This window comes from Diadema antillarum, unplaced genomic scaffold (genome assembly GCF_040938485.1).
Source record: "Diadema antillarum isolate AM-2024a unplaced genomic scaffold, OU_Dant_1.0 scf00000036, whole genome shotgun sequence".
In the NCBI taxonomy this organism is placed as follows: domain Eukaryota; kingdom Metazoa; phylum Echinodermata; class Echinoidea; order Diadematoida; family Diadematidae; genus Diadema; species Diadema antillarum.
Window position 1 is genome coordinate 2,903,731 of NW_027270925.1, and position 22,675 is coordinate 2,926,405.

The following is a 22,675-nucleotide window of genomic DNA, read 5'->3' on the forward strand; positions in this document are numbered from 1 at the left end:
TGTCATTACAAAAAGTAGAGTGGGGAAATTTCCTTATGTTCTTGACAGTGTGGGCTATCAAAATAAACAGAAATTCTAAGACCTAGCTACAAGGTACCACTGGAATAAACATAGGTTTGAGGGATTTTTTTTCATTTATATTCTCCTGCAATTCAATAAAGTATTGGTCACTTGGTTATAAAAGTCTTTTTGTTTTCTTTACACAGCTCTCAAAAATGTTTGCAATACCTCATGTCAAGATCACACATAAAAAATAGTGATTTTTTCAGCATGTTGGTAATTTGTTTTGTTTTGCTTGTTTTTTATGTCGTTTCACTAAAACTTTACTTGGGCTTTGACTCACCATCAGACACTTCACAAAAAAAAAAATAAAACAGTAGTTGTAGAGCAGATGACAGCTGTAGGTCTTGCAGATCACTTTATACCAGACTGCGACAAGTATTCAGCAGAAAATGTTCTAAATTCATTTCAAAACTTCTGATACACTTTGGTCCCCACATGAAAGAAGAATATTTACCTCACACAATCCTCAGTACAAGTGTGCCTGCTCCAGCAGAGTCAAGTAAACAGTGGACAAAATACTGAACATTTCATCTCATGCCACACAATTCATAAATGTTTCCACCCTATCATTAAAAAAAAACAGTTTTCAAACATTTACCCTTGCTCCACTGCTAAATTCCCTTCCAAAATATTATTGCTCCACATCATCAGCAAATACTGCAATATCCAAGATGTCAGGATTTGACCAAATTCTAGTTTTGTTCATATCAACCTGCACCTACGAAGAAGTTTCGCACAGTGCTTAAACACTTCATGTGTTTTTATGTGTTTTACTGTTTTTTGCTTCGTTTTGAGAAAAACAAATCATTACATGCTTGATACTATGGGTGACCCTGAAAAAATTCTGAGAGAAATGGACAATGGAAAAAAAAAAAACATCAGTTAATGATTATGAGTGGATTAAATTTGGTGCAAGAGTCCTGTGGCACATTTTCATTGTGTGTGTATAATGTATGAAGAGTTTGAATGCAAAACAGATACAGTAGGATCTCGATTATCCGGCCATCGATTATCCTGATTCTCTGTTATCCGGACGTCAACTCGCTGACATTTTCTTTTAAACGTTTTCACATATTTTCAGTGCCATATCTCACTCAAAATGAACACACGTTCAACAATTATCGTGTGATTACACAACGGGACATATTCCAGTCTTAGCAGCGGACTGTTATTTTACGTCAGTTCGTGAGAAGATTTTAGAGACTGATGCCACGCTTGTCACTGGCATCGAGTGCACAGCAGTAGCTACAGTACAATGCAGTGGCAGTAATTCCATAAGTTGCAATATCGACCTCATTGTCGGTCGCTATCAATCAAACAGTATATGAAGGGATATTTTACTTATATTTCCATTTATTTCCACATCGATTCCTGAAGTACGAAACATGATGTGTATACTCCTATAGCATGACATGCTAGAAAATGCTGTATTCGAGCATACATTGCATCTCTCTAATCTGGTCAAGTCTATTATCTGGACGCCCAACGATCCCAACATGGCCAGATAATCGAGGTCCTACTGTAAATGCCATTTTCAACTATTTTTTCTTTTCTAAGTGAGGTCTTCATCAAATAGAGAAAAATCAAATTTTTTCAATGATACTGCACTCGTTACATCACAAGAATTGCTTTTGAAGATAATAACATTATCACATATACTTCAATCATTTTTTGTTTTGTTTTGTTTTGTTTTGTTTTGCAGCAGCTTCAAGCTCAAATACCTCAACTTGAGCAAAATGGATGTATCGGTTTTGCTTTTAAACTCTTCATGTGTACACTGGTTCACCTAATACATTATATCAAAAGTCCTCCAGCTTTTTACCATTCATGGAATAGCAGCATCAAAGCTGTGGCAGAGGAAGGCAACCAGTCTTGCTGATGCAAGATAAGCACGAGTCATGGGGGGGGGGGGGGGGGGGGGGGGGGGGAGGGTTGGTGGGAAGGAAGAGGACCCAGGACCCGCCCTGAACAGAACATAGGAGCATGTAGGTGAACACTCTCACTGGAACAATGCGAGGTGTCTGGGTTTCTTTCAAGGGAATTCAATCTGGCCTCACAAATACAAATGTACTGCAATCCGACAATCTCATTCCTGGTAGCCATAAATAGTCTTGAGAAAAAACCAACAACAAACAAATAATACAACAAACCATTACAGGGTAAGTACAAAGTAGCATACATATGTGTTTAATATCATGATCCTTCTTTAATACAGCAAAAATATTGTAAAAAAAAAGAAAGAAAGATGGCTCTCAGTGACAGAATTTGCAGTTTTTCTTCTTTGTGACATGGAATGCCGACTATCAACACCTTAAACATCGAGATAAAAATGAAGTCTACACAATAGGAACGGGTGAAGTTTACACAGCTATATGCTGCAGCAAATTCCAAAATACCAATCACGTATAGAATCGAGCTGTCTTGTGAACTATTGATGGTATAATAAAGCTACTGCAGTGGAAGGAGGCGGGACACACAATTCGGGAACTGTCTGTGAGCCGTGGGCCGGCAGGACAAGACTTCAAGCTTACTTCGTTACCTCAGTAACACTACTTGTGTTTGGGAAGATTGGTATGTGCCAAGGACTCTAGCTTGTACAAACCATAAGGCATGCGTTATCAATTGCACTATCTTGTTGATGAGAGTCTCAACACGTTTCTCACAGGGTCCTCGGAAACAGAGCAGAGGAAACCACATGGGGAAAAAAAAGTCTTGGGTTTGGACGAGTCCAATTCCTAGCAGCGGGAAGATGCTTAGACTCACAGGCATTATAAATCTGACATAATATTGACACACTTCTTTTGGAAGGAGCTGACGTCTACAACTGAAAAAAAAAAATAATAAAAAACACCTAAAAACAGGAAGGCAAGGACAAGTCCTTCAAGTGCAGTACAGTCATAGCTAATGAAGGTCGTAAGCCTTGAGCACTAAACAAAGCCACACATAACTGAAAGAAAGTGTATGGAAAAAAAAAAGAACAAAAATAGAGACATTCAAGGTGCCAGATGAAGACAGTTTACTGAACCAAAACAAAGAGAAAACGACTCTAGGAATTGTTTCTCATGTACAGTGCAACCCTTTTCTTTGTTTCTACCATCTTCATAATGACTTTTTTTTTCTGTAATATTGTACAAGAACATATTCCACATATTTTTGTTTTATTTTCTTCTACTTTACAGTTTATATACAGATAAGTTCATTCTTTTTTCTTAAATTCAATCCTCTCGTATTATGTGTAAATCGTAAATGGCTGAACACAGGCATTTTCAACACCAGCAAAGACTAAACATCCCATTCTGTTAAAAAAAAAAAAGAGAGAAAAAAAAGTGCTGTATGTTGATCATGGCTACCGAACTGCATCACAATTACACATGGACATGTAGTGGTGGTATCCGCCACTTCTGAAAGCAAGATGGGTCGTAGGTGGCGCTCTGCTGTCCTCACGCTGTCAAATATTCAGGTGTGGCACGGGCTGTCTGCTCCGGGAATCATCTCCCACGTCTTTGTGCCGCTGACTTTTGGAGCCTTGTCGGAGCGACAAGGTCTCAATCTGCAGATGTACTACGACGGAGCAGATCCTTACGGTACGTACATAGCTTCCACATTTCCAAGGAACCAATACATCCGGTTTCATTTACAAGAAATCTGTTCTGCTTGAGTTACTTAAAATAAAACAAGATCAAAACGTTTATAAAGACTGATCAGTAACCACAGAGGAATAACTATCTATTTGTCTTTGCTAACTAGGAATATTCTGGGTCTTTTTTTCTTTTTCTTTTTTGAGTCCACACACATTGTCTTCTGACCGTACATGGATTGTTGTAAACACGAGAGGTGAACTTGCTCGTGCTGGCCCACAAGACAAAATGTCTAGTTTACCTCTATGCTTTTGAAGTCAGAGGGACCAAGTAGTATGGCGCTATTCAAGTATGTCTGAATCATTCAATCAAATTGAAAAGAATTTTTCAGAGTAAGCAAAACTTTTTTTTTCTTTGGTGTATGTGTGTGTGTAAGAGAAAGCACAAACAGTCTCCCTAGCTAGTAAAAACCAAATAGGGACTCTACATAATCATGCTCTTCCAACACAAAATCCGTCTGTTTGGTGAACTCGTGTGCAAGAAATCCTTGAATGGTGATCATGCCTTCAAAGAGGCTCTCCTCTCACTAATCATAGTAAAAATATTGCAAAGTTTGACAGTGATAAAAGATCTGATATTTTCCCCTTTCTCTATTTACCTGCTTTTTTTTTCTTCTTCCTCTCTCTTTTAGGTTCACATGGCAATTTTGGTGGGTATCAAAAATTTGGGAACATCTCTGGATCTGGTGATGATGTCTGCACCATTGCCCTACACAACAATTTTTGCCACACATGTGGGCACAAGATTAGTTATCTATAATGGAAAATGAGACAGCAATTACACACGTTTGGATCATATCATCCATCTGCAATGTGGGCACGTACCTGGAGACTAACGCCAAAACCCATCTGCTACACAAATCATCCACTTGCAAGTGGCAGCATGGGCTGATATACTTATACTATCCAATACAAATGATACAGAGTGTCAACAGCTTGCTTTGTCTTGGTTTGTTTTCCGATAACCGCGGAATACACCACCAACGCACCTTGCAATACACTCCACGACAGCTAGCATCTTGGTTAAAGAACAGCCTATCAAAACTAACACAGGGAGTTTATTCAGCTCAGCTAACCATTGCAGGATCTGCTAATCAAATTACAGGTATTCACATTAATTAGATGGAATTCCTGCATCACTTTTGAAAAGACAATAAAAAAAAATTCTGAATAAACGTTCATAAAAAAAGGGCAGAAGAAGAGAAGGGCACAAAAATATGATGCAGAAACACTCTTAGTCTCTAAATTCACAAAGCAATTGAATTCATGTTATTAAAAACGACGCCAATCCCTAGATGCCTTCTTCTGTACTATGCTGGCTAATAACTGGCAACCATAGCCTTTGTACAACCCCAACCACGCAACGTGGTGTAATCCAAAACACCACATGTGCCTTTCCCCTTCATTTGGCAGTTTAAAAATAGGACGCTTCACTGTTCCAAAGGAACACGGAAGCAGCCATAGTTATGTGGAACCAATCAGCTCGCTTGGAAAGAGGACGGACTCGTCGCAATCCACTGTGGCGCGGCCCCCAAGCTGGACTGCGACCACCCAGCGGCTGTGCTTAGACAGCTGCCCAAAGGCTGGTGGGAGGCACCTCTGGCATGCTGGGAGTCCTCCATCGTATGGTGGAACATAAAAATTGACATGCAGCTGCGGCAGGGCAGTGAGAAGAGTCGGCTGTGAAGTCATGTGATACCTTGACCCCTCCTCCCGAGGTACGGAGAGAAGAAGATGGCATCAGCTGAGATCGCAGCGTGGAAGAAGTCTCCACTCTCACAGAGAGCTCTTCCAGAATGGTCAAGTGATGTTGCTTTTTATCTCACACTGTTTTCTAGCTTGCAGAAGTCCTCGTTCACATCGTTTCAAGTCATCCTGACATCCCGTCTTTTGATATCCATTGTTTCATCTGGTTATTCTTTTCAATACTCCCACGCCCAAGTAGTGTACAGCACGTGGGACAAAAAGTGAGTCAGCGTGGCAAACTGCCACGCTGGATGGGGTGAGAACTAATGAGGTGCAAAAACAGCAAGTGTGTTACCAAAATACACCCATGACTTAAAACAACACAGATTGCACAAGATTGATACATTATGTTTTTTGGCCTCCTTCTTTTTAGTTGTGAAAGGATGGTTCACACTTCCAAGAAGAAGAAAGCTTTTAGATCAAATACCAGTGTCTTTGGGTGTACTGTGCAATCCTTTCTTCCATTGCTACACTAAAGGGGTGGTTGTGAGTGGCTGTGAAAATGAACAGTGTTAACATGCCTTTTTTTTGTATGATAAAATTTGTGATGGTTTTCTTGCATCTTTATTTTCTGCTGATATTTTCATTTCTTTTTTTTTTGGTGTTTGCTGACTTCAACGGATGCAGATGTGAACTTGTTCTCAAACTACTACTAGCCCAGTTTGACTTCGATTTCGTCGCAGCTGTCATGTTGCTGAATGGTTCCGGCCTCACTTCACAAGCACAGTTCGTTGGAGATCTTGGAGGCAATGTTTTTGAAGGCCATGGAGGTGCCCGATATCCGCTTGAACCGCACGCCGTTGAGCGAGAGGCGCGGGAGTTTGCACACCTCCATCTCCCACTGGATCAGGTTGTCCCCCCGGCCGTCGCCGTGCACGCAGAACAGTAGGTAGCGCTCTCGCTGCTCAAAGTCCACACTGTTCGACTCGAGCACGCGGCGGATCTCGCCGATGATGGAGTCCGGCTCCTTGGAGCTGGTGGTTTTCATGCTGAACGTGAAACGTAGCGAGCGGGGCTTGGAGAGCTCCAGGGGTGGTTCCCGCTCAACAAGTGACCTAGAGAGAGGGAGACAGAGAATCAAGATGGACGTTAGAGTGTGGTCAGCAAAGCATCAGATGGGTCACTTGGCTCAACAAGTGACCAGGGGTCCATTTCATGAAGTCATCCCATAAAAGTCTTTACAAAAATCTCAGAATGGCCTAAGTTGCTCATATGTAGCTATGTTAAATCCATTTCATGGAGTCTCTCGTGTGTCTTATGAGCAAAATGTCTGTCAAAAGACTTTCATGAGATGGACCCCTGAAGAAAGAGAGGGAGGGAGAGAATAGAGATGGATATGTAAAGATGAATAGAGAAGTATCCATGCAGTCATTTGACTCTGTGCCAGCATGAAAAAACATAAAACAAGAACACACCCTCAAGGCGCGGTCAGACTGGCAAAAGATCGAGAAGTTTAAGTTTAATGGGCATAATTGGCTCTGTTTGCACTTAATCGCAACTCTCTACAGACATACAACACACTAAAGCAGGGACTATAGGAGAGGGAAAATAATTCCAGAATTACTACCGCATTTTGTTGTCAATATTTTGTGAGTTACATGTGCCTCTAACCTTTACTAAAAAAACAAATGCTTCTTTTGTGTCTTGTTGCTTTACGAAACACATAAAACCAAATCACGCGAAACCAATCAAACTGCAAGTGTGTTCTGTCCTAATATCTGGAAATTTTGCTGTACACAGTATTCAAAAACATCTGTTTCATGGTAGTGTGGGAGTTGACAAAATATGATGAGGAGTGAGGGGGAGAGACCTTCTACTGAACTTGGAAGCAAATTTGCTGAAGAGGGAGATGTTCTGGCGCCGGTCCATGGTGGACGTGTCCTGGGCGCTGCCCTGGGCCACCGTGGGCCCGTTGAACATGTTTGGCCTGCCGTGGAAGGTGCTCCGCTTGGCCGTCCCCCGGGCCAGCTGGCTTGGCTGGGTCTTCGTGCTGGGCGACCCACCGATCTGGTGTCGCTTGGAGGGTGCAGTACTGCAAAGCACGAGCGAGAAAGGTAACAAGAGACGAGTGAGAATGAATCTAAAAAAGGAGCTAATCAAATCAATTTATGTAATACTTCTTAACTAGATTCTTCACTAGCTTCTCTGTAACACCTACTCATTGATAATCTTCCCCCCCCCCCCCCCCCCTCCCCATCAATATTGTTCAGTTTTTTAAGATAGTTTGCTTGGCACAACTTTTATGCCCCGTGTTGCCTGATGACATTACTGGTAAACATTGCTGGTAAACATTCCGATTTCTGGGGGTAATCAAGAATACATTTTGTCTTTTGGGGGAGCTTGAAACATGTGTTTCTTATTGCCACAAAAACAGACAAAATAAAACCATGACTGGAAATTTCTGATACGTCACAAACAAACAAATAAAGGAAAAAAAAGTGTCTTATTTCTGGTTCCCCTTTCAATTCCAGATAAAGTAGAGCAAAGTAACACGCGATCACACTGTTCCAAACATGTCTGAACTTATGCACTATACTGCAGCAGTATCTTCGCTCAGATTCTTTCTTACTTCAGAAATTAGTGGTCTCACAAAGTGACTTTTCATATTGAGTCCATACACACTTAATTAAGGCACTGATGGCTTCATATCAGCAACAGTTGTGAAAAAGAAAAGAAAAAATCCTGGGAAAATAAAGTTTGTTGCTCATGTTGAAATAGAGACAAAGACCAAGAAGGATTAAAAGTGAAGTTGTAAAACATGACACAAACATGACACTTCCATCACAAAATACGTATAAGATCAGGCTGAATTGATTGCTGGGCTGGAGAATGAATGCTCAGGCATTTTACATGACACAAACACAATACAAACCTGGAATGCCTGAAAGTGCATTCACCCCAAAGAAGGCAAGGTGAATGCACTCTGATTCACTGAGGAGACACACGGTGTTTAAGAAGAATGAAGTGCGTATAAACTTGGAAGGAGAATCACACACGTTAATAGGGTGTCACAAGAACGACTGTAGTATGACCACAACACGTTAGAGTATCCTCGGGCTACAAATGTTCGGCTTTGGTTAAGACAGTGAACACAACACCTGGCTATATGAAAGGGATCAAGAGTCAGAAGCATGACCTGGGTTGATGGGGGTGGGGGTGGTGTCATATGCTGTCTTTTCCCCGATTGTTAAGCATCCACCATAATCTCGTTTCTATAACCGATAAGAAACATATATATGCAGACCTCGCAACCTTTCTAAATACAAAATGCGGATGATTTGGCACAAAAGTAGGAAAGAAAGAGCAGTTCTCATTGGAGCGTGTAGTAAAATTATCCAGAAAAACAGGAAACTCCCATTGAAACAAGGGTTGGGAATGGTCAAAATTCAGATTCTTTCCTCCAAATTCAGAATGGTTGGGAGGTCTTTATCTGGTAGACTTGTGCATGTTGCAACTAAAATGCTGCAAAAGGTGTGTGTTAGTGTGTGTGTGTGTGTGTGTGTGTGTGTGTGTGTGTGTGTGTGTGTGTGTGTGTGTTGTGTGCATGTGTGTGTGCATTTTTGTGCATGTTTGTGCTGTCCATGGGTGTGCTAACCGACTTCTGGCTGACATCAGTTTCATGATCTATTCCAGCAAATTTTTGATATTTGAGGTCCCGTACTGCATGGCGGGTAAATGTTTTTACAGGGCCTTCCTCGATTCTCTCCGAGAGACTAAAATTACCAAAATGGAAGATGTGGATACGGCCATTGCCTTTTGTGATTGTTTGATGATAGTGTCAAAATACTGGAAGGGGGTCTGGAATCGTTTTCTCTGGGATATCATTCCATGTTGTTGGGATGCCATGCATGCATGGTACACACTGTGGTCATGAGAAAAGTCCTATTTGGAATTGGAAACTCACTACAGTGAAATTAATATTACCCACTCAACCAGTCAATACAGGGTGCAAGGTAACATGGTTTCCTTTGGCACATAGTTTAAGATTGTTTAATGTTTGCTACTGTAGTAAAATATGGAATGGTGTGTATTTTACTTGAACTCGGAGCATTTATTATCAAACCACAATTCATATTGAGTTCATCTTTGAATCCAATTCTCTGGTGGTTGAAGCACAACTATTATTGTCAGGTTTTAGTAAAGGTTCCTCTCATGGAACAATGTTGGAATTAATAATACATACAAGACAAAAAAAAGAAGAAGAAAAAGCACACATCAATCTTACACAATACAACAACAACAACAACCACAACAGAACAAAATGGCAGCCGTCAGTCTGGTTTCTGAGACTACACATGAACTCCAGGCAAAGAAAAAAATAAAAAAAGGGGAAAAAAATCTTGGTCCACAGTTACACTATGAGCAATGAGCAAATGTGAACTGACACAAAACGTTTTCAGTGGTCTGCAACTGGAACCGTACAAATGTGAGAACAACTTTTTACAACACGACACAGGCATAATTAGGGCACACAAGGACATGAGAGAGGGAGCATACCTCCGGTGCAGTTCACAAACACATTGATTGCAAGAATGAGTACGGGTTATTCCACAAGGTTTGACCAAATCACACCAGGCATTACAAGTGAGTGTGCTTTTCACACCTCCCTGCGACGCATGACATATTTAACGCCTTCAATCACTTATCAAAGTTATGCAGAGACCTAATCCCTCACAATACATGCATATTCGGCTATAATCATTGCTTCCCATTATCCGAGACACATGGCTTATCAATGTACAACTTGTACATGTTAAAGAAAATACACACACCCACACTTTTGTATTTGTATTACTGCAAAACTACTACAAATTACTACAATTCGCAGAGAAAAGTTTGTATGCACTTTGCAATGATGTCGGGAATAGAGAAAATATTTTTGTGCTTTTAAAATTCACCAATAGCATGTGACTCACAGAATGCGCATGAACAAATACCCCGCAAAATATATGGCGTATGCAATGGTAAAGCACAAGCCAGAAATAATGGATATGATTCTCCCCTTGGGTGATGCATGAAGTAAACGTCATATGAGTACGCAGGGAGGTGGAAGCTCACCACTTCACTGTTTTCCACTGGACAAAGTCCGTGAGTTGACTAGTGGGTGAGAGCTAGAATAAAATACAGCCATGGGGGGAATGGGGGAACGGGAACACACCAATAATGCACACTCACAAACAGGTATCAACATGAACCTGAAGCGAAACATCATACGTGCGTGATAACCATATAGCTACAGCTGCAACCATGAAGCACATTGAATAGGATGAGGGCGGAAAGAGAGAATGCTACCATATTCCCTGCATTTCTAGATGATTGTTTTCTAGAACCTTTTTATTTATCTTTTTTTTTTTAGGGGGAGGGGCTTTGGACTAAAGATGTACCTTTTCTACCCTTCAGCAGTCTCACTGAGCTCATTTGTGGTATCAAAGGCATAGCAATGCGTCATCTTTTTTCCTTTTCATTTTCTTCATTATCAAACAGAGTCTCATTTCAATTTGCATTGGTAGGAAAAACCATCATCCCCATTTGACAGAGCAGGTACTGTATTTTGAAGATTTGGAAGAGGACCAAAGGTTAGACAGACACCAGAGACAAGACAGAGGATCTATAGAATGCATCTCGTGAGAGAGAACCCTGGAGGGCAAACCAAAAGAGGGGCGCTCACCTGGGCCGATTACTAGGGTCATCTATGGGCGGTAGCATCGCCCCTTTGACCGGATGACTGGACGTGGACGCTGATTTCTGATGTCTCGACGACCTGGACGCGAAAACGTAAAATCATAAGCGTGACCAAACTCACCCCTTTCGACCACAAGAGGGGTGGTGCCTAGCTACCTCCTTCCTCCTGCATTTGGCTTCACCTCATTTTGCACCCCTCAATCTTTCTCCATGGGAATGGGGAGGCGGGAGGGGGTATAGGGGGCTAAGTGGTGGCGGTGGTAGGGTATGAAGATGTGGCATGTGGGTTTGTGGGTTTGACATAAGGGGAGATCAAACTGAACTGGTTCTATAGGAGATAATACCAACTGTAAGGGGATGGCTGACTAAATCTAGAAGCCTTAGGCGTGGCAATACAGGCCGTCCTTGATTGCGCTATATACACATCAAACCAACGGTCCTTGAATCACCAGTTCAGAAAAGCAAAAACACAAACAAAAACCTGGCTTCTTTCCTCATATAGGGCAGTCCTTTTAGGATGTGCTTCAAATTTGTGTGTCTCTTTTGCAACCCTGAAAATTAGATTCCTTTCATAAGCTGGTATATTTGACAGGTAGGTAATTCAGACCTTTCCTCAGCATAACAGAACTGGAAACTTCTTTATAATGGAGGGGAAACAACACTACAGATTCCTATGAATTCATTTGACCCTGAAAAATTCAAACCATTATTTTCCGTACGAAAGGGGAGCATTCACTAAAGTGACTTTGGGTCAATAGTTTGTCATGTCTTTATCATTAGCTCTGATGTGTACTACTTGAAGATTTTATACACAATGTTGGGAGACATCCTTAAACCACGCAAAATTCTGTGATGTTTGCAAAAAGGATATGACCTCTACGACCAATGACATAAAAAACTGGCTTCAGAATGATCTCTACTATGTCACCTGTACACAAGGACCACACGCCACACTTTGGGATGACAGTCTTCTGTATTCTTGCCCCTCGACAGCTTTTTTTTTTCTTCCCCCTACACATCTTCCACGGGGTGCAACACATTTCTACTCCACTGAAACATAATTGGCAGCACACAGAACTGGGTATATGGACAAAGGTGAACTGTTATACCACAAGGATATATATATATATATATATAGTGCAGTGGATTCACAACTCTGCTAGCGCCTGCACGGTAAGCTGGGGATGGCAAGCTTTCTACTTTGAGTGAACATGCCAGGTATATGCATATTAAAGCTGCCCATACAACAAATTTGCTGTTGCTAATGTGAGATTTTAAAGTTTTGTTGCAGTGCTGTCAAAGAGGGTACATAAAACAGGATTTGTTTGCCTCAGCAGATCATAGTCCCACCTATGCAAAACTGTGTGTGTGTTTGAAAAAAATGCACACAAGACGAACTGTCTATTCGTTACTGGCTCAAAGACAAAGGGGTATTGCAGAAATTTCAGAGGAGATACACAATTACAGACTTCCTCTCTGGTTTCAAGGTGTGGAAAATATATACGTCTTGCTGACTACAACTGAAATGTGAAAATGAGGATGAAATAAACAATAAATCCCTGTGCTGGCAACAAAATTGGGTAAGCCTAGGTGATTTTCCCCAAGAATGCATCATAAACTATGACCTATACGACCCAACTTGGAATTGCTATGCAGAGTTGTGAGCTCACCGAGTTGTATATTAGCAAGCAACACTGTGATTGTGTGTGTACTTTACAAGTCAATATCACACATACACACACACAGTCACACACACACAAACACACACACACAGACACACACAGATACAGACACAGACACACACACACACACACACACACACACACACACAAACATACATGTACAATACTGACCAGCATATTATCAAATTACACAACCAGAAATTTCCTTTCCTGATATTAAAACATGTGCTTACACATAGACACACACTTAACAGACCTCTCCTATGTGGATATATCCATTTGTACCTGGATTCCTGTGTGCATAGAACATAGGTTGTTGCCGCCCAAACCCTCAGCCAAATTTTGATACATGATCCAAATCCTAAATGCATGTTGAAAACCTGGCAGCACGGGGATTGCATGGGTGGCCCGATTAATTTGCTGCCAACCAGGGTACATTCGAAAACCACAAAGAGCACCGGTCAGTGAATATGTGCATTGAAGCACATTGTTCATCTCCAGCAGTCAACTCCAGTTGAGATTCTTCGTCTGCGTGTGTACTTAGATAGACATCAGTAATAAAGCTGTATACAATTTGTTACGGGGAATCTCAAATATATTCTGAGCCAGGCCAGCTTTGAAAGGGATGTCCACATTTCGCTGGTACGTATTCCTAGTTTGGTCCATTTGAGAAGGCAAGTACAAATGCACTCAGAACACACAACCACAAACTGACATACACACAAACATTCACTTCCACTCACACAGGTTATATCCCTCCATATATCTCCTGGCTGACAAGCAAGCACATACAAATACATAAGTACCACTAGAAAAATAAAAATAACAAAATAAATAAATTGACCTTGGTGTCAGTAGCCATAAAGTGGACGTGAAGACGTCAAAAGCACACCGGGTGCATAAACATAGGTAGATATATACAATTATATATATACAAACAATCATAGATATATATTATATGTCAATCTGGTGAGCAACAAACAGGTATAGCTTGTGAGAACGATCATCAGTGTGTGTTTCATTGAAGAAGTCGGCTTGTCGATGTCGAACCAACGCTGATAACAGATCTGCCCTGATAGAACTCCTTAATCCTACATTCACCATGGCCTTGCCACAAAAAAAAAAGTTCCACAACCCACTGTAGGACGTGAAAATGTGAACAATTTCCCCGGACTTCCATCTAAAAATGCTTGCGGTGAGCCAGGCTTGCTTCACTGGTGGAGTCCTCTCTGCATCACGACAGATCAATCCTACCGAAAGCATCTGAACAAAGAGTGACCTTGGACATTAGAAATAGTAAATACCAGATTTATGTGGATATGAAAAGTTAAAGAAAGGATTACTGGTTTCTACTAAAGTAAGAAAAGAAAAGAGTCTATGGCGCCGACTGATACATACCTGTCACTGCTACCATTCGGTCTACTCGAGCCCGGAAAGTCTCGTTCTCCTACGACGTACGTGTTTCTCCTATTCATCCCAGGGGGATTGTGCTGTTGAAATATTGAAGGAAAAAATAATGGTAACATCTAATTCTTTTGCAAGTCTAGACCAACAAACAAAGGATTCCACCTGAAAGTCTGATTGCAAGATGTAAAAAGTAGCAAAACTGACTTGAAATTTAAACATGGACCTTCCCTGTGGTGGGTGATTAAGCATGCAAACTTCTCTTACTTTGGATCTAACTACTTCTCTATACATCTTCATCTGAATTGTATGTGCATTTCATCATGTTAAAAATATCAAAGGATACAAGTTATCAACCATGATTATGTCATCTGTGTATACGAAAGTTAAGACACCCAAAGAAAGTAAGTGAAGCTAGTGTATCACTCATGGAACTGGAGGGTAGACAGCAACTGAACATCAATAAAAAAACCCCACAAAACCAAAGAAAAACAAATTAGAGCACTCTGCCATTAATTTGCTCTAAAATCATATCATCATACTCTGTCACTGAATACATTCTCTGAAAAGACACTTCATGTACACCAGCTTCATCACCTGGGGTGTATTCCCGACCTTAATCCAGGTGGCTTTACATGCAACACTGGAAACATTTGGCACATTGAAAGTCGGGGAGGTTCCAAATAAAGCTTTCAGCGGAGTACTTATGAACTCCTCACTAGGCAGTATCATAACCCTTTCAGCAACTCGTGCATTTTTGGCCAACTCCTGGCCCGTGTTAAAATAGCCCCCACCAAGCAGTAAAAGTTGCGTACACTTTTTACAGCAGAGCCACGCTTCTTTTATGATGACCCATTCACAAACTCCGCCACATAAGGGATAACTGCCATGATAACTGAACGCGGGTTACAGTGGAGGCACGGCCAGGGAATTGTGACCTTTGACCGTGCAAGGAATTTGGGTCAGAGCCTGGTGTTGCTATCGTTCACAGACCCTTCGGTTGGTGCCAGGTCCGCGTCTGGTGCTGGCCTATACAGCAGCACCGAAATAGCCCGAGCCTGACATGGGCCATTTTGGTCCGCGCCATTCATAAACTCAAAATTTTATCACTGACCTCAGGCCTGGCCCTCACCAGAGAGTTACTAAAAGGGGTATATCATTCTCAACTCAAGGCTTTCTTCAATTTCTTCTGTCGCTTAGTTTTTTTTTCAGGGAGCTCCCTACAGAATCCATTTGCATCCTGTGTTAACAAACCTTGGTTGGCAGTTTACTTCCGCTCTTTGGCGTTGTCTTTTTCCTATCTGGGATGTCCGACTGGTTGGGGTTGTTGGCCGAGGTAATGGACATCCCGGCGCTGCTGTCCTTGGATGACCCGATGGGCCCGACGCTGGACCGCCCTCTGTATGGAATGCCCAAGTTCTCCTTTAGACTACTGTCTACACGCTTGTACGTGTGGGTCCCTGTATGGGTCAAAATAAGGGTCGGGGGGCAGGAGTCACAAGAACGCCACACACAGTTAGTCCAGCATGGTTTATACTCGGCCTGAGGCTCCACTGACACATGGAGTACTGGCAAGACTTGACATATTTTACATCATGTGTCAGCACATGCAGGTTGGCTTTGGGTTAACAAACAGCTCATTTGCATCACCACTCCCTCCTGCATTAATTCTTGGGCCAAACATGCACATCACACTGCAATGGCAAAGCTCAATACCACATTCCCAGCCATTTTTTTTAAATACTCTTCCAACAAATAACACTGCAAAAAATCAATACCTGTGAATTCCAGGAAATCTACCACAACCAGTGCAAAACTTGGTCACTCTATCAGTCATTTTTATATAATGCCTTGTCATATTCTTGTTGATATCCCCACAAGTGACACTTGTTATTAACAACATTTGCTTAAAGAGGATACACAAAAATCCATGGCAACCAATTTCAATTCTGCCAATTTGATGCTGTGTGTGACCAAACTTGGTTTTTTAAGATTTTCAGTGAGACATATCGAGGCTGCCAGACCGAAATGGACTGCATTGTATAGCCACAAGTTTGCATTCAGTGAGAAGTGCATGTTTAGCATGTCAAGTCAATTTTTGATGATGGTTAGTGTGAAGACTCGCTGTAAGAGACACACGTCTGCCATGTAATCATTCTCATACTGTCACACAACAGAACTAGATACGACTATGGGTCGAGATTAATTTGATGCGAATGACTACCGCTGAGATGTAACAGTGAAATTTGCAGCACTGAAACATTTACACCATTTGTTGCCAATTATACAAATGAAGTGACCCACACACCATTTACTATCAAAAGCCGATTTAAATTTGAATTGAGCTCTCTTTAGCACTAACTGGCGAACAAACTAGATCTTGAGAACACCGAACATTTCCCCAGCATCTTCCACTGACTTGTGGAATCATTTTGCAGCTATTTGTGGCTATGCTGAAACGCTTATTCCAGTCTCTCTACTTTACTTCAGAACCCTCTGTCAAAAAGGAGTCTTCCATTCTTCCTCATGTTACATACATGACTACATAAACAAACCACCAGCTTTTGGATACTATACATACATTCATACAATACACATATATGTGTATTTTTACAGCAAAGATTATTCCCAAAAAACCTGAAAGCTCTAGCCTATGCAAAAGTGATTACAAGTGCTGAAGAGTATTTTGAAGAAACAGATTTAATACAGATACTTGTTTCTAGGTCATCTGGGAAAAAATACCCATAAAATTGATTGCTTTACACTGCTTTGGCCTATTACAATGTCTTCACATTCTTCCTTCCCTAATGTTCTTTTAGAGATACCAATTATGGTGCAAGACAAAGCCGTCTAGCCAAATACTGCTTGCTGGTCACATGTCTTAAGTAGAATGAATGAAAACTCCAGTTTTCCACTGTTTCATCTCCTTATCTCTCTATTTACACCTCAGAGTTTTTACTCATTGTCCATTACATCTCAGAATGCATTTAGTTTAGACTAAACAATTCAATACAGCAAGAGCATGTGTACCTCTGTAAGTTCAAGTTTTGAAAGTCCTTTCTGAAACTAATGCCTTTTCCCCTAAATGCTACTCGCACTCCATATTACAACTCGCACTCCATATTACAACTGTTTTCGTGTGGTTTAATGCGTACCCTTCGTTTTAGAATCAAAAGACAAAGACTGAAATCGCCCAAACAGAGTGCCAGATCCCTTGCATGGCTTTTACCATACAATAAAAAAAGCAATAGCAGAATGTTTGGTATAAATTATGTCATTATATACAGGAAAACAAAAAATTAAAAAAAGGTCTCAATCAAATTCTTCCTCCTTCTTTTGATTAATTTTCATATCATCTTCATCCTTATAAGTGGTCTTCCTGTGACTCAAATTTCACTTTATAGAAGTAAGGAGACAAAAAGAGTCACACTGTTTAAACAGAGGCAATCCTATATCAAACAGATCACATGAATAACACAGGTTTTAAATTAAAAATGCAAAAAACAACATTTGAAAAGGCTAAAGCCAACCACGGGTAATGCATATTTGCCTCTAGAACAAATTAATTGAAAGCATGATAAAAGAAACAACATTTGAATTTAAGCACATATTCCTTTGAATTGCAAATGAAACAAATGAAATCAAAAGCTAAAAATGACTTGATAATGAATATGATCAAATTCAAATGTAGAACAAGAAATCACTTTCAAATTCAACGTAACAAAAACACAACTTGTATTTCAGACTTGAAAACATGTTGTCAAGACATAATTAACATTTGGAAAGAACTACATATGTAACTTTTAGAAAAGAACTGCTGAAAGACAAAGGCAGCAAAATGCAGTGGTTGGTACTGAGCATTGACGATTCAAACAGTGATACACTGTACTATCATTGGGTGCTTCCATTTGGTAGTCTGCATGAAAATTACTGTTTGGTTTTCTTGTTCTTTCACATTTGGTGTTGTTTGGGTTTCAGGATTTTGATTCATTTACATCTGGAAGGTTTTGCATTTACAACTGGTCACAAGGGGACCAAAACATTTACGGAAATGAACAATGTCCACATAAAGAGTAATGCGTTTGGACCGCATCAACCCGGGGTTGCACGGCTCTTGAGCTTCAGTACCACCTCACTGCATCTGTCTTGCACCTTTATCTGTAGACGGATTCGCCATCCACCAACCACTGATCCAATGGAGAATGAGCCGAGTTAAGGGGAGTCAGGTTGGTTGCAGCATGCAAGGCATGGCTCTCTCTCCTCTACTGCTAAGGGGTTAGTGCAAGCCCACAATGATTGCCCAAGACGACTGGGTTTACATTTGTCAACAAGTTAAAGCCCCTTTGCTTCTGATATGAAATGGTCATGCATGGATGCACATCAAGAGGCTGACATTCATTAGCCCAATTCAGATGGATTTGACTCTTTTGGAAAAATTAACCATGCATTAAAATCTATGTTTTAAAGTACATTGGTCCTAGAAGATAAAAAGAAAAAAAACTTGATCGAATCAACCAGCTTAAAAAAATTACATACAGGAACATGAAAGGGACTAGAAAATTGGCATACAGTATACATGGTATTTATATAAAGGTGATGGCTCTTGATTCATCTACATATTATTAAAGAAGAAAAAACATATGACCAAATCAACCAACTTTTAAAAATTGAATACAATTACACTAAAGGCCCCAGAAAACTAGCATTAACTATACATTGTATTTGATATGAAAGTGATAGTTCTTGATTCATTTATACATTTTTATCATTATTTATTTCATAATACCATTTATCTATTTTGTAACAACTGTGTATAACTAAGAAACAAAAGAAACAATGCATGTTTTGGGCATTATGTTTTTTAGTATGCTACATTACATATCATTGCAAAGCATTGATCTTGTATCCCGATTCCTATCCCTCCTGCGACATGCCATGCAAACTGATGCATACTTGATGAAGAAAAATAGCTCCCGCCTTCACCCAAAGCGTATGGAGAAGCAGTAATATGTGGGCAGATTGTGAAGCTCTGAACGACTGCATCAGGCCACCCATCTTGTCCCGACACGTAGCCCCTTCCAAATGATGGATGGGTATTTTGTATTGCTGTCACCAAATTCACTAACAAACATACTAGAAAAAAATAACTGGTATGGATGCAAAGTTAGCTTCAAGTCTACATGACAAGCCAGATTGATAAATGGATTAGTGCTTTAGATGAAATTCAGGCCACTGGGATATCACAGTGCCTATACTGTATAACACTCCTCCCACCCACCCCCCCCCCCCCCCCCCCAAAAAAAAAAATCACAACAAAAACTCAATTTCTGGTAAACTTTTTAAATACAGACTCAAATTTGCTTTAAGCTTGATCAACCGCCCCTCCATTCACTTGTCACTATCTGAATTGCATTAATAAAATGAATCAAAACAGTGTACTGATTTTCACATCCAGTCATGCATTTTTTTCTCTTCTCCCCATCTGCCTTGCAATAATGATTTTAAAGCATGTGGCTTGATAATATCTGGGGTACAGAATCTATTGACAACACAAAATCACCATCTATCTGTTTGACTCTGTCACAAAATTCTTACTTTGATCGTGCAAATATAAGTTAAGACATACATGAATGAACACACATAGCCATGCTATGTGGTATAAATACATCTTTATATATACCACTGACAAACGACAAAAAAAAAGTAAAAGAGAAGAAAAATAGACTTTACACTTCATCATAAATATATATATATATATATATATATACATATATATTTTTTCTTTCTTTCTTACAGGAGTTATTTCAAGCAATGTCTCACTTTTTGAGAACAATTAATCATCCAAATATCATCAAGGGGGGGGGGGGGGGGGACAATGATGTCTTCACAATTTATGGGAGTGGAATCTTGCACACACTAGTACTAAATACACAAAGAAAGATCAGAATCACAGACATGCTGCATCATGTACAGCGTAATAAGATTTAAAAAAATAAATAAAAAGATAGACAAAAAGAAGTTGGAGTATCAACTACAGCTCCACACACTTGAGGACACTAAGGAGAAATGTAGATGCTGCACTTGCATGTAAAATCTATTCTGCAGACTGGGACAAGAGAGAAAACATGCTGTATCAAGAACCATTTATTCTCTTGGGCAGTGTACCCCCCCCCCCCCCCCCCCCCCCCATATGGAAAAACCAAAAAGTGTCAGATGGTGACCTTTCTACTTTGTTCGCAGTGTAGTGGAATATCTTACTGGTAGTTTAAACCAACAATACAACAATCAGTTGAAGCAATAAACATACTTCTTTGAATTCAATTTTTTCTTTTTTGGACTGCCTAACTCATATTATCATCTAGTCTCATGTTTCACAGCTATCCCTTAAAACTGCTGACATAACTGGTGGCTGCAATTTGTCATTTGTCGTTTTAATGAGCCACTTCATATTCTAGACCCCATGTATCTTGCATGTGAGAGCTTCTGCATGCACACAGCTATGGCTCCTGTTCCCTTTACAGATAAAAATTTCAGCATATATATATATATATATATATTTTTTTTTTGTCTTTATGCTGTGACAGACCACTCACATGACAGAATTTGTAACATATCAAATCATCTCCTAATTTCTTTATATAGACCTCAGGCGAAGCCAACACTGAAGTGTGGGTGTTTCCCCCATTGCTGGAATGGCTCCCTCACAGCTGATTTTTTTTTTTCATTTGTTTTTGCACGTCGCTGCACTTTCTGGCCCGTGCACAATCGCACAGGCGAAACAAGTAATGAAAAGACTACCAACTTTGCCCAAAAGTATGGCAAATTCTGGATGGGGGATAACTGGCAGGAGTCGGAGAGATAACATAGACCGGACGAGCTGCAAACACGATCAGGAAAGTACAGGATATGACATAAAATGGGATACGCGACAGGAAACAAAAAAACAACAACAATGGGGGAAGTAACAGACACTGCATTACAAATCACACAGTGGTACACAAACCCTACCTGCAATAATTCTACCTATCATGGTTACATGTTCAAAGCTGCTGTATACAAAACTCACTATCTAAAATTCACAAGATACATGTTACTACAATATAAATAGACTTCAATGATAACAATTAAAAAAAAAAGTTGTTAGCGCGACGACGCAGCTGCATGAAGGGTACCTAGCCCCGCAAGTAAGGGAGAATCACGGCCATTTGGAGTTAGATTTCCACTGGTGTTATGCAGGCTTTTTTTCAGGCAAATAAAACACTTTTCAAAGCAGAGCCATTTAGCAATTTTTAGTTTGTCTGCTTTTTCCCCCTCTCTGAATTGCTTCAATCCTCCATTTTAAAATGGAGGTCCATCACTGTATTTCAACCATCACCAAAGCATCAGCATGGTAGCAAAAAGAGGTAAACGCATTTGCACGGCAGAAACTTGAGCGTGAACGGTCAAAGACTTGGCTTTTTAGATGGGATGCATGGCGTGTGTTAGTTGATGAATGATTGCCAAACCAGCGTGTGTGGGCATGGCCGAGGGACCCACAATCATGATTTGAGTAACTATATACGTGATGAGAAAAGTCTTAGAGTCAACATGCAATTCCGCATAGTGTTCAAGTTGGCATGAGCAAAAAGACTAAAATCAAATAGAATAGTACAAGTTCCACTGAAATAAAACTAAATAATGCCTCCGGCACCACTTCGTGGCTAAGGCATAAAAACAAGTTCTGGGATTTTAAAATTCACCTCAACTTCTTCAAAACAGTGATATTAGTAGCAACCACATATGCAATATTGATGAGGTAATAATGCATTAATTGGACATATCTCCCAATGTCTCAACGTAAAATGGAGATAAAAAGTTTGTATTCTCATTTAAATTTTGCTGTGATGCCAAACCTAGAAATGATGCAAAGACCATAGCTGCTAGATTAACCAAAAAGAGAGAGAGAGAAAAAAAAAAATGATAATAGGTTCACGTAAATACCACTACTGGAGAAGAAGAATTCTTTTTTTTGCGGTGTAGAAAATTTCATGCATTTTGCACAACGTGATACTAGCGTGAAATTAAAAGCACACAAATGTTTTGCTTGTTATATGTCATACTGTTTCATATTTTGATTCTGTTCAATTAATAACAGGCAAAATTCATCTCATCCCGCAAAGCATGACAACACGACTCATGCGAAAATTTCCACTTCTACAATATGATACTTGAACGATGATGATATCATCACCTCAGCTAATTTGCGTATGTGGCTGTGACCCAATATCACTATTCAGTGAGAACACGCAAAACCTGAACGTTCCGTGGTTTTCTCATTTTTGATCTGATTTTGAAGAAACTTCTACCGTTGTGTTTGATGGGTCTTTTACGCCCAGTCAACTTGAATGTCATGTGGAAAGGCACCTCAACGTAACATAGGAGACGAGCTATGCCAACTAATATTGATTTGAACACTGCATTT

At 40.2% G+C, this 22,675-nt stretch overlaps 1 protein-coding gene across 9 annotated transcripts in view; it reads right to left on the reverse strand.

The window, feature by feature from the left end:
• Window positions 1-2,008: 2,008 nt before the first annotated feature.
• LOC139708513 (MAP/microtubule affinity-regulating kinase 3-like) overlaps window positions 2,009-22,675 on the reverse strand; it is a 124,169-nt gene continuing 103,502 nt past the window's right edge. For 7 of the 9 annotated variants that reach the window (XM_071620493.1, XM_071620480.1, XM_071620466.1 and 4 more), the window contains 5 exons: window positions 15,469-15,674; window positions 14,209-14,300; window positions 11,115-11,207; window positions 7,257-7,478; window positions 2,009-6,501 (listed from right to left, as the gene is read on the reverse strand). In XM_071620493.1, coding sequence (XP_071476594.1) covers window positions 6,162-6,501; window positions 7,257-7,478; window positions 11,115-11,207; window positions 14,209-14,300; window positions 15,469-15,674 — 953 coding nt within the window. In that variant the 3' untranslated portion in view covers window positions 2,009-6,161. The remainder of the gene's footprint in view (window positions 6,502-7,256; window positions 7,479-11,114; window positions 11,208-14,208; window positions 14,301-15,468; window positions 15,675-22,675) is intronic. The other 2 variants (XM_071620506.1, XM_071620499.1) reach the window with 1 other exon arrangement.